General features: G+C 35.4%; 1 protein-coding gene across 1 annotated transcript in view; it reads right to left on the bottom strand.

Moving 5' to 3' along the window:
- SPO11 (SPO11 initiator of meiotic double strand breaks) overlaps nucleotides 1-14,009 on the bottom strand; it is a gene marked incomplete at both ends in the record, with an annotated part of 31,171 nt that extends 17,162 nt beyond the window's left edge. The window contains 7 exons of the mRNA XM_081946543.1: nucleotides 2,245-2,354; nucleotides 2,561-2,594; nucleotides 3,589-3,675; nucleotides 4,493-4,601; nucleotides 5,851-5,917; nucleotides 7,229-7,317; nucleotides 13,867-14,009. Coding sequence (XP_081802669.1) covers nucleotides 2,245-2,354; nucleotides 2,561-2,594; nucleotides 3,589-3,675; nucleotides 4,493-4,601; nucleotides 5,851-5,917; nucleotides 7,229-7,317; nucleotides 13,867-14,009 — 639 coding nt within the window. The remainder of the gene's footprint in view (nucleotides 1-2,244; nucleotides 2,355-2,560; nucleotides 2,595-3,588; nucleotides 3,676-4,492; nucleotides 4,602-5,850; nucleotides 5,918-7,228; nucleotides 7,318-13,866) is intronic.
- Between the last annotated feature and the right edge of the window lie 219 nt (nucleotides 14,010-14,228).

Raw genomic sequence — 14,228 nt, 5'->3', positions numbered from 1 at the left:
AAAGGTTTGCTGTGGTCCCCACACTGCTCTAGTCACACCCCTGATAGTAGAGATAGTAACTCTTCCCACATTTTTTATATCTGCTAAATTCTGAATTCAGAGCATATTCACACACAATGAAAACTGGAATTCTGCTCTGCACGCACCAGCTTTCTTTACCTATGAACCTACTGGTCACTGTGGACAATAGACACAGAGACAGTGATTGGAAGGATTCTGTACTTTTATCTCCATTCCTTCTCTAAAAAGACCCAGTTTGCACATCTCCATGTAACATATATCCTTTTGATTAGATTAGCATTCTCAGGGATTTCATCACTTTCTTTTTTCTCTCTCTGTGTTCTTTTTCTTTTCTGGGTACTTCTCTGGGCCACTCTTTTTCCATAATGTAAGCTCACATGACAAACTCTTATCCATAGATAAAATAACTAAGGCTTTTCTATCACTGAATTATTTTCTAAATAAAGCTTATCTTTATTTTCTTTCATACAAGCACCGGCCTCAAGAATACCTTCAGTTACACTCCTAACTTTAGTGTTTCTCTTCCCATGCATTCTTTCCACTATATAAAGCTCTCTGCTATCCAACAATGCATTGTTCTTGGAACTAATGGAGGCCCACTGAAGCCAAAGAAATCTCTGTTAAGTAGGAAAGTGCTTTTGTGCCTTAATGACAAAGATAAATCTGCAACCCTCCAAAGCATGCACTTGACCCTTAGAGCAATGTGGCATTGCTGATATACTGTAGATTTTTTTCCTATATTTTCCTGAATAGGCAAACGACTAAGCTTCTACTTTAACTGGACTCAGCTTTAACTCATCAGCTATCTGTCAGTACAGTCCCACAATCAAACACTGATTAAGGTTTTCAGATGATATATTTCTGTCTGTAGCTAAGTCTTCAGAAGATGAAAAAAGGAAAGGTGACAAGGCTAGTCTAGGGAGACATAGCTCTTGCTATTTTAGCCTGAATCAGAACCTTTTTTTAATTACTTCTGCAGAGTATGAGAAGAACTATAAGCCTTCAGTCTGACAGTGACTGTGCTACTGTGTGAAAGCTGTCTAAATATGAGGCTGAAACCCCGGCTTTTGGGGAATAATGGGCACCAGTTATTACTTAATGATATGGCTGGACTTGTGTGGTTTGACCATAAATAAACCAATGGTTTACCAAGCAAATGGTTGGAGATAACACTTGCAATCTCCTGCCTTACCTCCCTGACTTGGAAACCCAGACTTGTTGAGATTTACCTGGCTTCTTTTCTTGCTGATTATTGCTCCTTCCTGACTTCTTCTGACATGAAGTGCTACTAGGTACATCAAATTTGTCTTAACAATACTGCTTACATTATTCCTTTGGGATGATTTTGTGGTGATGACCATGTTATCATTTTGGGATGATAGGATAATCCCTCCATGTTACCCCAGGAATAGAACAGAACAGCCTATGATCACCATGCTGGTGCTACTGCATGCTTAACATCTGAATTACTTCACTTACCAGTTTCACATGGCATGGAAAATAACATAACAGCCCTAAAGCACAAATGTCATTGTGGTTAAGCAGAAACCTAGCACCATTTTCTCAAAAATAATCTAGCTATCAGTAGAACCACTATAACATATTAAACAAGGTCTTTACAAGGGCCTAATTGATAGCATTGAAAATTGCTGAAATGAATACAGGAGACTTTAAACAGGATTATGCTTTCAGATTATATTGGTAGTAGCCCATCTCATAGTATGACCAAGGCAGTTTTCCTTCTGAAACCAGATCTAAATACAATTGAACTGGGTATGAACTGGGTATGTTTAGCTTAAGAGAAAGAAGGACTAGGGGAGACATGATAGCAGTGTTCCAATATCTCAGAGGTTGCCACAAAGAAGAGGGAGTCAAACTATTTTCCAAGGCACCTGAGGGTAGAACAAGAAGCAATGGGTGGAAACTAATCAAGGAGAGAAGCAACTTAGAACTGAGGGGAAATTTCCTGACAGTTAGAACAATTAATCAGTGGAACAGCTTGCCTCCAGAAGTTGTGAATGCCCCAACACTGGAAGTCTTTAAGAAGATGTTGGATAGCCATTTGTCTGAAACGGTATAGGGTTTCCTGCCTAGGCAGGGGGTTGGACTAGAAGACCTCCAAGGTCCCTTCCAACTCTACTATTGTATTGTATTGAAATGTATCTGGATAATTAAGTTTATTTGAGAATGATTGGATTTGCTTAGAAAAATGTAAACTTGTACCGTAATTATTATACTTGGGGACATTTTACAGCAGAAGTTGTCATCTAACAGTCTCTGAAAAGTTGCATCTTTTTCTATAATTAGAATAAATTTTGCATCTGTAATCAAATCTGTAAAGTTAAAGGGTTCAAGAAAATATACTGGAATTTAATTGCACTGCATAAAGTATTGGAAATTATATAATTTTCTGTTACTATAATGTGAACAATTATAGCATCAGTGATGCCACTTATATGGAATCTTTAGTAAATTTTGTATTCGAGTCTTCATTTTGTTTTTTACTTTCTTTAATCTATACATTTTGCTTAAAGGATACTTCTTATTCCTTCTACATTAGATGATACAGGTGTCTAAAAAAACAGACATCAAATTGTTTTAGAAACTGAGGAAAATCATTCTTTCAAATAAATTAGACAATAAAAAGCAAAAGTAAATTTCTAAAAGTATTTTCCAAAACAATAAACTATAGTAATTCTTCATTGCTTTGTAAGTATTATGGTTTTTATATGTTAACACACTAATTCTAACCATCCTTCAAGAGTTATTACCTTATAGTGGTGATGGGACCAGTACATTAGAAATACTCTATGAATTGGGAGTTTATTTGATTAAATAAAATCCATTGGAGAAAGAAAAGCAACCCTCTCTAGTATTTTGCTAGTAAAATAGTAAAAACATTCACAACTCAGAGGTAAGGTGAAGACTGCATAATTGCAGAAAAATATTTTTTCCACAATGTGCACTAGTTAGGTGCAAGTTAAAAAAGTACAGATAATCAGTTCAGTAAAATTATATCCAAGCATCAATAATTTGATTATCATATTAGAAACCTAATGGATATAAATACTGGTTTTTCTCTTATTGAATATATACATGGATGCTATGAACTATTTGAGAGCTAAAGTATAATTTTTCTAAATTTGGGATAATTCAATGTGAATTCTTTCTCTAGTGATTTAAACATACTATACTTAATGCTATTGTAGATTGTCATATTGAAGTCATATTGAAAATAATTAGGCAGACTGCACTAATTCTATCCATTTTTGATGGAATGGATGAACAACAATAATTATACAATATCTACAATATAAACACTGAGAATGTGTTTGCGATCCTGAATTTACCAGCAATTATAAAAAAAGAGGATTTTTTGTAATTTTGCAAAAAATCATTTTTGTCTATTTTTTTTAAAAGACCTGAAGTGGGAAATGTAGCTCCTGAATAAAAAATTACAGGGCCTCATAATGCATTGAGCAAAAACATGTCATCTATGTACTTCAGCTAGAATACAGAAATGTGCACCTTATATAAAATCAGGAAATAATAATGAATTATACATACTGTGGTACTACAAGTACAATTTACTTTTGTACCATCCTCCTCAATATAACTAAGATTACCAGAAATGCACCCTTTGCTAGTGGAGAGCTGCAAAGAAAACAATAGTAATTTCAGATAGTAATTATATAGTCACCAGGATAATATATCTAATCATTATTTATAGGCTAGATAGGAAAAAATGTTTATCCTAAATGAACATAAATGATGTAATAATATTCTCAATTACTGTAGTCACAGGAAATTTTATCAGTTCTTGGATTGGCTGAATTTAATATTGCCTTAGGGAACTACTTCTTCAGGTTCATAAATAGCATGACTTATTTCCATACCAACTTGACATTTATAGAAATTTGACCACTATCCTCCAAATTGTCTTTTCTAGACAATATTTAAATTCTTCAATAACCGATCCCTCAAAACCATTCAACTGCATTTTTTTGTTTGGCAAACGGGGAAAGTTTAGGAAGTTTTCTGGCAGTGACAGACTTGCTGGAGCATAGGAGGATGATATCTCCCTTTTGCACTGCAGTACTGAAACAATAGGCTGAAATGTTTCTTTTTCAAGGTGGATTATAGTGTGAGTGAGCAGTCACAGAAAGGACAAATAAGAATTATTTTCTTTTGGCTATACTGTATAATTTGCTTCCGGAGTGTCATTAGAGAAAGGAAATGACAAAAGACTAGCCCACATTACACACACACACACACACACACATTATTCTCCTTTCTGTGATTTGCAACTGCCAACAAATCTATTCTTTAGATATGACGTTTCTATTTTTATTTTGTCACGTCCATCTGTGTTTACTATTGTGGAAAATTAATAAAAATAGTATTTTGTACTTTTTCTCCACAAAACGTATTAAACTATTACAGATCATGTAAGAGATATTTAATACTTAACAATATGTAGAGTCCTTCTGGGTATCTTGAGCATACAGCAAATGTCATTTATAATATTGTCCACAACCCTCTGGTTACCAAAAAGTACTGTATCAGTGTAAAAGATATCTCTGTCAGAATAAAATGTAGTTTTAAAATAAAATAATAACAGTCTCAATAGATTTCAATGCTACCTAGAAAGTAGTAGTCATGAATATTTAGCAAAGGGCATCCCATAAGTATTGCCTGGGGACATTGTTCCACTCTTCTGTCATCTTCTTTGAATCTTATCTTTTGTCTCTTCTAAATGGAACCCATAATAATTAAAAATTGTAGGGAAAATCCCTAAGGGAGTGTTCAGGACTATTCTTATGCAGAATATTTCAACAATGATTTTTACAAGTTGTCAGAGTTTGTTGAGTTAAGATGAAGAAGACAATATTCAGACCACTATGCAACCAAAAAAGGAGCTGGTTACTTTCTCTTCCGGTCTCTTTTACCATAAGAGAGGATAAAAGCTTAGGAAGTGGCATGGAAAATGATGAATCCTGATTTGAGATGCTTAGAGAAAAATTTAAATGTAATAAATATTATTTTTGATGTGGGCTAACTTACTAGACAGTTCTTGTCGCATCTGTAAAGTTTGGATCTGATTATGGAATAAATGATTCCTTTCATTCTCTTATTGGTATATCATTAAATGAGTAAAATTTGGTCAGCCGTATTAATTTATCTGAAACTTGAAAAAGCTACTCTGGCATCATAAAAACACAGCAGTCTTGTAGGCTAATTAGATAATCTCAGATGTAATATATTTAGTAGAACCACTTTCAAAAATATTTCAAAATGGTGAACTAGATTTTATGTTTCAATGAATAACTTTACTGCTTCAATATTTCAAACAATATCATGGTAGTGAAGAAGATCACAATAGAAATGTTATCACAGAGACTATGTTTGTACAGCACAAATAAGCTTTTATGAAATTAATTCACTTTTGCACAATAAGTTCACAGGGTAGGAATCACATCATAGTTTCAAGCCACAGCATCAAAATGATGACGTATACTAACAATATAGAACGATATAGAATTTTTGCCATGACATCTAACAAAAGTATTACATAATTTTGTGTGATGTCGTTAAAATGCAAGTATCATTTGATACTTCTCTTGAGGCTGTTTCTATGAAATTTTAATTGGCAGTAGGAATAACTCTGAAGAATATTCACTACTAAGACAATAGTTCTATAAAAAGGCAGAAATGTAATTTGAGTAACTTTCCCAGACTTGACTCTCACTAATTCTCACAAAGATAAAGTGAATAAATATTGTATATGTTTATTTTAACCTTAGAAATACATATAAATATGATTATTACCTTTTTGTTGCATACGTGTTTGTCTGAATCATCTTGTAGATTATAGATAATATTTTAAGACACAAAGCTGAAACATAAAGCAAAACCTCATACAGTTGCCACCTGAAACATTTGCATCCCTTGTATTTTATCTTCAAGTTCTTGGCATACAAATTATTTCTCTTACTGTTGGCATTATTTGCAAAAATATGACAACCTAGTCTAAATCTTATCTCACTGTAAGGCTTTATGTCAACACCTTAGTTGATGAAAACCACAACAGACAATGGAGATCAATATTTATTCACTTACCCAACTGACAACTATAGCATAGAAAAAATGCAACCTGGAATAAAAAGGCTTAAATGGTAAAGAGCATGAATTAATAAATGAAATGAACTGAAAGAAAAATACTTATAGTGTGTGTTTGTGGAACTAAGAGAAAGGGAAAGTATATAATCAATCTGAAGAAAGTGATCTGATAATATAGAGTACAATTGTCAAATACATGCATAGAAGTGAAGGTATTCGAAGATTTAATTGAATAAAAGAACTAAAAGATGTCAGAAAATATGAACTGATGTAATCAGGGTTATTGTAGAGGTATAAGTTGGAAACACTGTAGAGGAATCCATAGGTTTGTAATAACTTTACGTTATCCTCCAGTGAATGGTGATAATGGAAGAAGTTTTTTTGGGGAAAAAGAATATTCTGAATAAATGTGATCCAGAAGGAAAAAAAAGAACCAGGTGACATGAAGAGAATAGGAATACCTAGTGGGAATGATATAAAAGAGTGTAGAAACAGTGACTGAGGCAATTGGAGATCTAGAAGTCTTGTGTGGAAAACATACATTGAAGAGTTTGTGTCAAATAAAACAGATGAAAAGGAAGTTATAAATAATGTGAGAATGTTGAATTGAAGAATGCTAAGGCTTCATGTGTAGATGGCATAATGGAAAATACATTAAAATATGGAGATGGATTCACTTTGGTATGGCTTATGATTTCTTTAAAATATATACAATGAGTGCATCTCTGCTTATTAATAGGAACAATGCCATAATTATACCATTATGCAAAACAAGAGAAACAAGAATACATGCAAAATTACAGGAGGATTGCATTATTATGTATCCAGGAAGCTTTAACCCAAAGATATTTTAGCAACTCGCTTATTTCTTTATTATTCTTACTAAATAGACCTGCAAAGCTTTGGATTTTATGAAACAAAGTTTATGCTTCAAATCAATACAAATTGTTGCACAAGTTATCCTGACGCAAAGAGGACAAAAGTGGATCCCAATTAAATGATCAGATCCATTTGTGCATTCTTTGAATTGGAATGAAATGTTTTTGAACTAGATAGATCAATATATTGCTGAGTTTCTTTAACTTACCAAACTTTGGTGCTGATTTAGGACTGTCACTTCTTATTTGCTGTGTGGTGCAATTAGATATCATCTGCAAACCTACAGCCTCTGTAAAACTAATTTTGAAAACCAAACAGGAATTTAAAATAAGAACTAATAATCTGATATTTTATTCATCAGGATTGGTAGTATTACATAAAAGTCAAGAATATTTTAGCACTAAAGTTTAGAGGAAAAAGATAAAATGTGCAGGTAATCCTCAATTTATGACCACAACGGAGCCTAATATTTCCAGGCCACTAGATGGCTATCAGTAGATGCACTAAGCCTTAAGGGCAGGGAAATATTGAAGTTTCACTGAATTTACCACTTCAAGTTAATTCTCAATATGGGTTTTGAATCATAAAAACCAGTTTGTCTTTCTCTTCGTTTTCCTTCAATGGAGCTCCAGATGTCTCACCTGGTACTCCATCTCCCAATCAAACAAGATCCACCCCAGGACCAACACCCAGTGAGTACACAATGGGTGTTTAGGGAAATGCACAGTATAGTATAATACAGGGAGATTCACAGAGAAAGGCTTCATAGGGATGGTACAATCCAAGCCCCTGACACCACTATTCCAGGAAGTGACTAAGGCCTCAGCCAAGTTGCCCACCTCAGAGAAAATCCCCAAATCTCAAACTTTCTCTGAAATTCAATAGGATTTATTAATGTAGTGACAAAGATTCTCTCCTTCTTGGAGAGAAGCAGTTACCATTACCTACACAAAAGGGTCTGAAACATTTTTAAAGTCCAGAATGAAACACATTCTGTACTCCCGTTGATTTAATGGATTGAAATCCTGTTTATATCTGTTACTTATGAGCAGATTGCCTATAGACATAGACTTTGTGTGGATAAGTATAATGAAATATGGGGCTCATTTATACAAAATATTAGGAAACAGTTATTTATGCTGTGTTTTGCTATCCAAAGTCACTACTTTTTATATCCTTAAGGTGGCAGAAGACACTACATTATAAAAGCATAATAAATCTTCCAGTCTTAGAAAACTTTTTCAATTATCCGGCCTGGCTCAACCATAGTTCCATCTTATTCCTCCTGACAGTCTTTTTAAATCCGTAATTTTAAACTGGGGTATTTTAATTGCTAATTTTATTATTATTACTTTATGTATTTAACGATTGTTACCTCCTTCGTGTATGTGTATGTGTATATGTATATATATATGTGCTTTTTATTGTACGCCGCCCCGAGTCCCTTGTGGAGAGGGAGCGGCTAACAAATCAAATAAATTGAAATTGAAATTGAAACTTGTGATTTCTCAAGGTACTGAAATGGATCCAGAGTAAGTTAGTCATGTCTAATTTCATTTTACTTCAGTTGGTTGCATAGAAAACTCTTTGTCATTTAAATTTGATACAAATTACAATCAAATTTCAGTTTTCCTTATATTTAGAAAGAATGTGATTAGTAACATGATTAGGTAATAGCATTATATATAACATTATTTTGGTTTGCTTTATTACGTATATAAACAAAAATCAAGTGAATCTAAACTCAGAAATGGGTTATTTTCTTTCTACTTATTTTCTTTGTGCTTAAACTTTGATCTCCAGTTAATTAGTCCAGCCCTTATTGTATTTATTTCATAGTACTCAAGGAGGTGAACAGACTTCAAAATTTCCTCTTCTAAAATTCACAAACCCAGACTAAATTAACTCCAACAAAACATGTTAGCCAAACTTTTAGTTATAGATGGAGCTAGAGTTGCAATGTTAAAATAAAAGAGGAGGTGGAGTTGCACTATATATAAGAAATAATTACTTCTCTATAGAAATAGAGCACAACAATGATGAGAACTATCTTGAATGCATTTGGATCAATATTAAATGACATTGCCATAGGTCTATACTACAGGCCACCCAACCAAGCAGAGGAAGTAGATGAACTTTTTGCTAGTCAGCTAACTAAGGTATGAAGCACACTGCAATAGTAGTGGGGGATTTTAACTACCCTGATATCAACTGGGAAACAAACTCTGCACCAAGTGGAAGATCCAACAGGTTCCTAACAAACCTAGCAGACAACTCTATTTCCCAAAAAGTAGAGAAGGGAACAAGGGGATCAGCCATATTGGACTTAATTATCACTAACAGAGAGGAAATGATAGAAGGTGTTGAAGCCACAGGAACCCTGGGGGCAAGTAACCATGCAATATTGGAATTCAACATTATGCAAACACAAGTAGTAGAACAAACTGAAACAAGAGTCTTGGACTTTAAGAGAGCTAATTTCAATAAACTTAGAGAGAGCTTGGGAAAAATTCCATGGATGAGAATCCTCAAGGGGAAAACAACTTAAGAAGCTTGGGAAATTTTGAAAAATGAGATTACAAAAGCCCAATCTAGCACAATACCAATGAAGAAGAAAAATAACAGCTCCCAAAAGAAACCAGCATGGCTGCGTAAAGAACTCTCTGACAAATTGAAAGGCAAAAAAGATATGTATAAAAAGTGGAAAGGGGGGGGGGGACCACATAACTAAGGCAGAATATCAACAAATAGCCTGAGCATGTAAAGATGAAGTGAGGTAAGCTAAGACTCACAATGAAGAAAGGCTTGCCACAAAAGTAAAAAATAACAAAAAAAAGCTTCTTACAACATGTTAAAAACAAGAAAAAAGTTAAGGAAACAATTGGTCCATTGCTAGGAGAAAGTGGCAAGAAGGTGACAAGCAACAGGGAGAAAGCAGAACTATTTAACTCATGTTTTGCATTTGTCTTTACCCAAAGGGATAAAACAGTCGAACCTATCAAAAACAGCACCACAAAAATCAGATTAGGAACACAAATTGAAATAGGGAAGAAAATGGTCAGCACTTGTCTACCCTAGACGAGTTCAAATCACCAGGACCGGATGGATTACACCCCAGGGTTCTGAAGGAACTAGCAGACGAAATCTCAGAACCACTGAATTATATCTTTCAGAGATCCTGGAATACAGGGGAACTACCAGAGGACTGGAAAAGAGCTGATGTGGTTCCTATCTTCAAAAAAGGGAAAAAAATAGATCCAGGAAACTACAGACCTAACAGCCTGACCTCAATACCAGGAAAGGTTCTGGAAAAAATAATCAAGCAACGAATTTGCGAACACCTAGAAGCAAACAAAGTAATAGCCAAAAGCCAACATGGGTTTGTCAAAAACAGATCATGCCAGACTAATCTTATTGCATTCTTTGATAATGTGACAAAATTTGTAGACCAGAAGAATGCCGTCGATATAGTTTACTTGGACTTCAGTAAGGCATTTGATAAGGTAGACCATAACCTACTACTAGATAAAGTAGAAGAATGTGGGTTAGACAACATCACTACCAGATGGATTCGTAACTGGCTGACCAATCGCACTCAACGTGTAGTTCCTCAATGGAATTGCATCATCATGGAGGGAAGTATGCAGTGGAGTACCCCAAGGCTCTGTTTTGGGCCCAGTACTCTTCAACATCTTCATCAATAATTTGGATGAGGGAATAAATGGGGAACTCATCAAATTTGCAGATGACACCAAGCTGGCAGGAATAGCCAACATTCCAGAAGATAGGCTTAAGATACAGAAGAATCTTGACAAATTTGAACATTTGGGCACTATCTAATAAAATGAAATTCAATGGTGAAAAGGCAACAAAAACGAAATGCACAGGTACAGTATAGGTGGTACCTTGCTCAACAGTAGTAACTGTGAAAGGGGTCTTGGAATCCTAGTGGACAACCATTTAAATATGAGCCAGCAGTGTGCAGCAGCTGCCAAAAAAGCCAACACAGTTCTAGGCTGGATAAACAGAGGTATAGAATCAAGATCATGTGAAGTGTTAATACCACTTTATAATGCCTTGGTAAGGCCACACTTGGAATACTGCATTCAGTTTTGGTCACCACGATGTAGAAAAGATGTGGAGACTCTAGAAAGAGAGCAGGGAAGAGCAACAAAGATGATTAGGGGACTGGAGACTAAAACATATGAAGAAAGGTTGCAGGAACTGGCTATGTCTAGTTTAATAGAAAGAAGGACTAAGGGAGACATGATAGCAGTGTTCCAATATCTCAGGGGTTGCCACAAAGAAGAAGGAATCAAACTATTCTCCAAGGCACCTGAGTGTAGAACAAGAAGCAATGGGTGACTAATCAAGGAGAGAAGAAACTTAGAACTGAGGAGAAATTTCCTGACAGAACAATTAATCAGTGGAACAGTTTGCCTCCAGAAGTTGTGAATGCCCCAACACTGGAAGTCTTTAAGAAGATGTTGGATAGGCATTTGTCTGAAACGGTGTAGGGTTTCCTGCCTAGGCAGGGGGTTGGACTAGAAGACTTCCAAGGTCCCTTCCAACTCTGCTATTGTATTGTATAATCTACCATGTAGCTGTCAACCCTGAAGCTGACCTGGCTGAAGCCACCTAGGAGCTTCAGTGATGCCACACTGGAGCGGGGGATAGAAGGGGGATTAGAGATAGCTGGGGTTGTGTAGTCAAAATAAAATTATTTCGCCTGGGAACAGCTGGCTGGAGGAAGGAGGAGTGATGTCAGCAGATGAGCAGATGCTGCATTGATTGGGCCATGTGACTGATTGTTTGGGGTTGGGGAAAAAAACTTTTAATTAGGTGAAAACCAAGGGGTCCCTCAGAGTTGGTTTTCACCACATATGTGCCAATTTGATATTTCCAATAAAGCTATTCTTTGAGGAATCCAAATGCCTCAGAGTTTTGTTTGCGATGGAACTGTTTCTTGGAACCCTGACATTAACTTTTTGTTATGCGGCTGTTCTGAAACTTCTAATTGTGAAATTTTATTCTATCATCAATGTGGTCTCTCCCAAATTTTAGTAGACTAAAACTGAATATATAAAATTGAATAATAGCAATAATAATTTTCACGTTACCGAATGTAATACAGTTTAAGCCAATTGCAAATTTCTGAATTATAAAATTCAAAAACCTATTATGTAGCTGCATAATAAATGAAGTGAAAACATAGAATAAATTCTTCACTAGTATTATACCTCTTGGATTTCTGGTGCCCTTTCTACTTTCATAGCAGTTAAAACATTTTTTTAAAAATTAGATAATAAAGAAGACACATCTATTAACAATTCTATATTTTTAGTTCTTTATTGATGAGATTCAGGAATAGTTCTGTCATAGTGACCTGCCTATAATCTGTAATCCCTACTATCAAAATTCCACACTATCATTTAAAACAATTCTTTGATTTCCTAGGTTTTTGTTTTTTTCTTTTCTGTCAGTCATCTCCATTGGTTTCCATATTAAGCTAACAGTTCGAATTAATATTTAATTTCCTGAATAGTGAGCACTTAATTGGCAGCTGATTTGTTTCCATATCATTCCTTGTTACTAAGAAGTGTTACAGAGGTGGTATTCAGCAGGTTCTGACCAGTTCTGGCGAATCAGTAGTGGAAATTTTGAGTAGTTCGGAGAACTGGTAAATACCATCTCTGATTGGCCCCGTCCCCATCTATTCTCTGCCTTCCGAGTCCCAGCTGATCGGGAGGAAATGGGGATTTTGCGGTAACCTTCCCCTGGAGTGGGGTGGGAATGGAGATTTTACAGAATCCTTCCCCTGCCATGCCCACCAAGCCATGCCCACCAAGCCAAGCCACACCCACCAAGCCACGCCCGCAGAACCAGTAGTAAAAAAAATAATCCCATCTTTGGTGTTACTAGTGTTACTAATGACACTTCCATGCTTTACCTCCTCTTCTCCTGAGAACATCAGTCAGCTGGCTAGTACAAACTCCAATAAGCTGATCATTAGGAGTGTAAAAAGCAGAATTTGATCAATACCCACTCCAAATTAGACAAGGTTCTGAAGTTTCAAAAAGCTCCTATTCTCACCTTACACAGATATTTGTCAACCCTCAGTTCTGTTGATAAATTGAACAGCTCCTCCCAGGAAGGGAAATTCCTAAAAGTGTCAACATAAGCCCTGCAGTAAGGATTTGGGGTGAAGCAAAAGGGAAGAATATCTGTTCACAATTTCTGCAAAGCATCAGCATTTCAATGGAAAGACTATTTTAGTGAGACTTTAAAATATGCTGCAGGTATACCAGAAATAAACTGAAGCCTTGCTGATCATGAGTAGGTACAGAACAGTGGTGGGATTCAACATTTTTTTTTACTACCAGTTCCATATGCCTGGCTTGGTGGGTGTGGCAGGGGAAGGATACTGTAAAATCTCCATTCCAACCCCACTCCAGGGGAAGGTTACTGTAAAATCCTCATTGTCTCTCTATCAGCTGGGTCTCAGGAGGCAGAGACTAGATGGGGGCGGGGCCAGTCAGAAGTGATTTACCAGTTCTCCAAACTACTCAAAATTTCCACTACCAGTTCGCCAGAACTGGTCAGAACCTGCTATATACCACCTCTGGTACAGAATTAGATTCTGATTAAAGACTATAGAACTGCTTGAGTCTAATCTAATCCTTGAGAATGTAGGTTGTTAACCAAAAGTTTTCATGTTATCTTTGGCACTTTCAATTTAAATCAAAGGTTACAAAGTTAATCAGATGTAATAAATATATAAATATACAATTCATATTTTACCCATAATGTTTGCATAAAATACATTAGCAAGCATGGTTTACTTACTGTATATTTCCCCAATCAGATCTGTTTCTTAAGATAAGAATAGGTGCTTTATTTCTGGACAGACTCATGATAACATCTTCAATAACATTTTCTATTGCTCTCAGTACCTCGGAGCTGAAAGATGTTACAAGATATAATTTCATACAGATGGTTTATCATTTCCCAAGTTTCCCAAAATATTTTTCACTATTGCCTTCTAACTTTTTTTTTTGAGATTGCTGAAGATTCTAGAAACATTTCATAGTGCTTTGTCTTGCTTCCAGTAGTAGAAATCAGTTCATATGTTTAAGTTTCAGCCTTAAGAAGTACATTTTTAGCCAGTCCTCACAAGCTTTTTTCATCAAGCCAAATATTTAACTTTA

Source organism: Natrix helvetica (genome assembly GCF_964273705.1).
Source record: "Natrix helvetica genome assembly, chromosome: 3".
Lineage (NCBI taxonomy): Eukaryota > Metazoa > Chordata > Lepidosauria > Squamata > Natricidae > Natrix > Natrix helvetica.
This window is presented reverse-complemented; position numbering and strand designations above follow the sequence as displayed.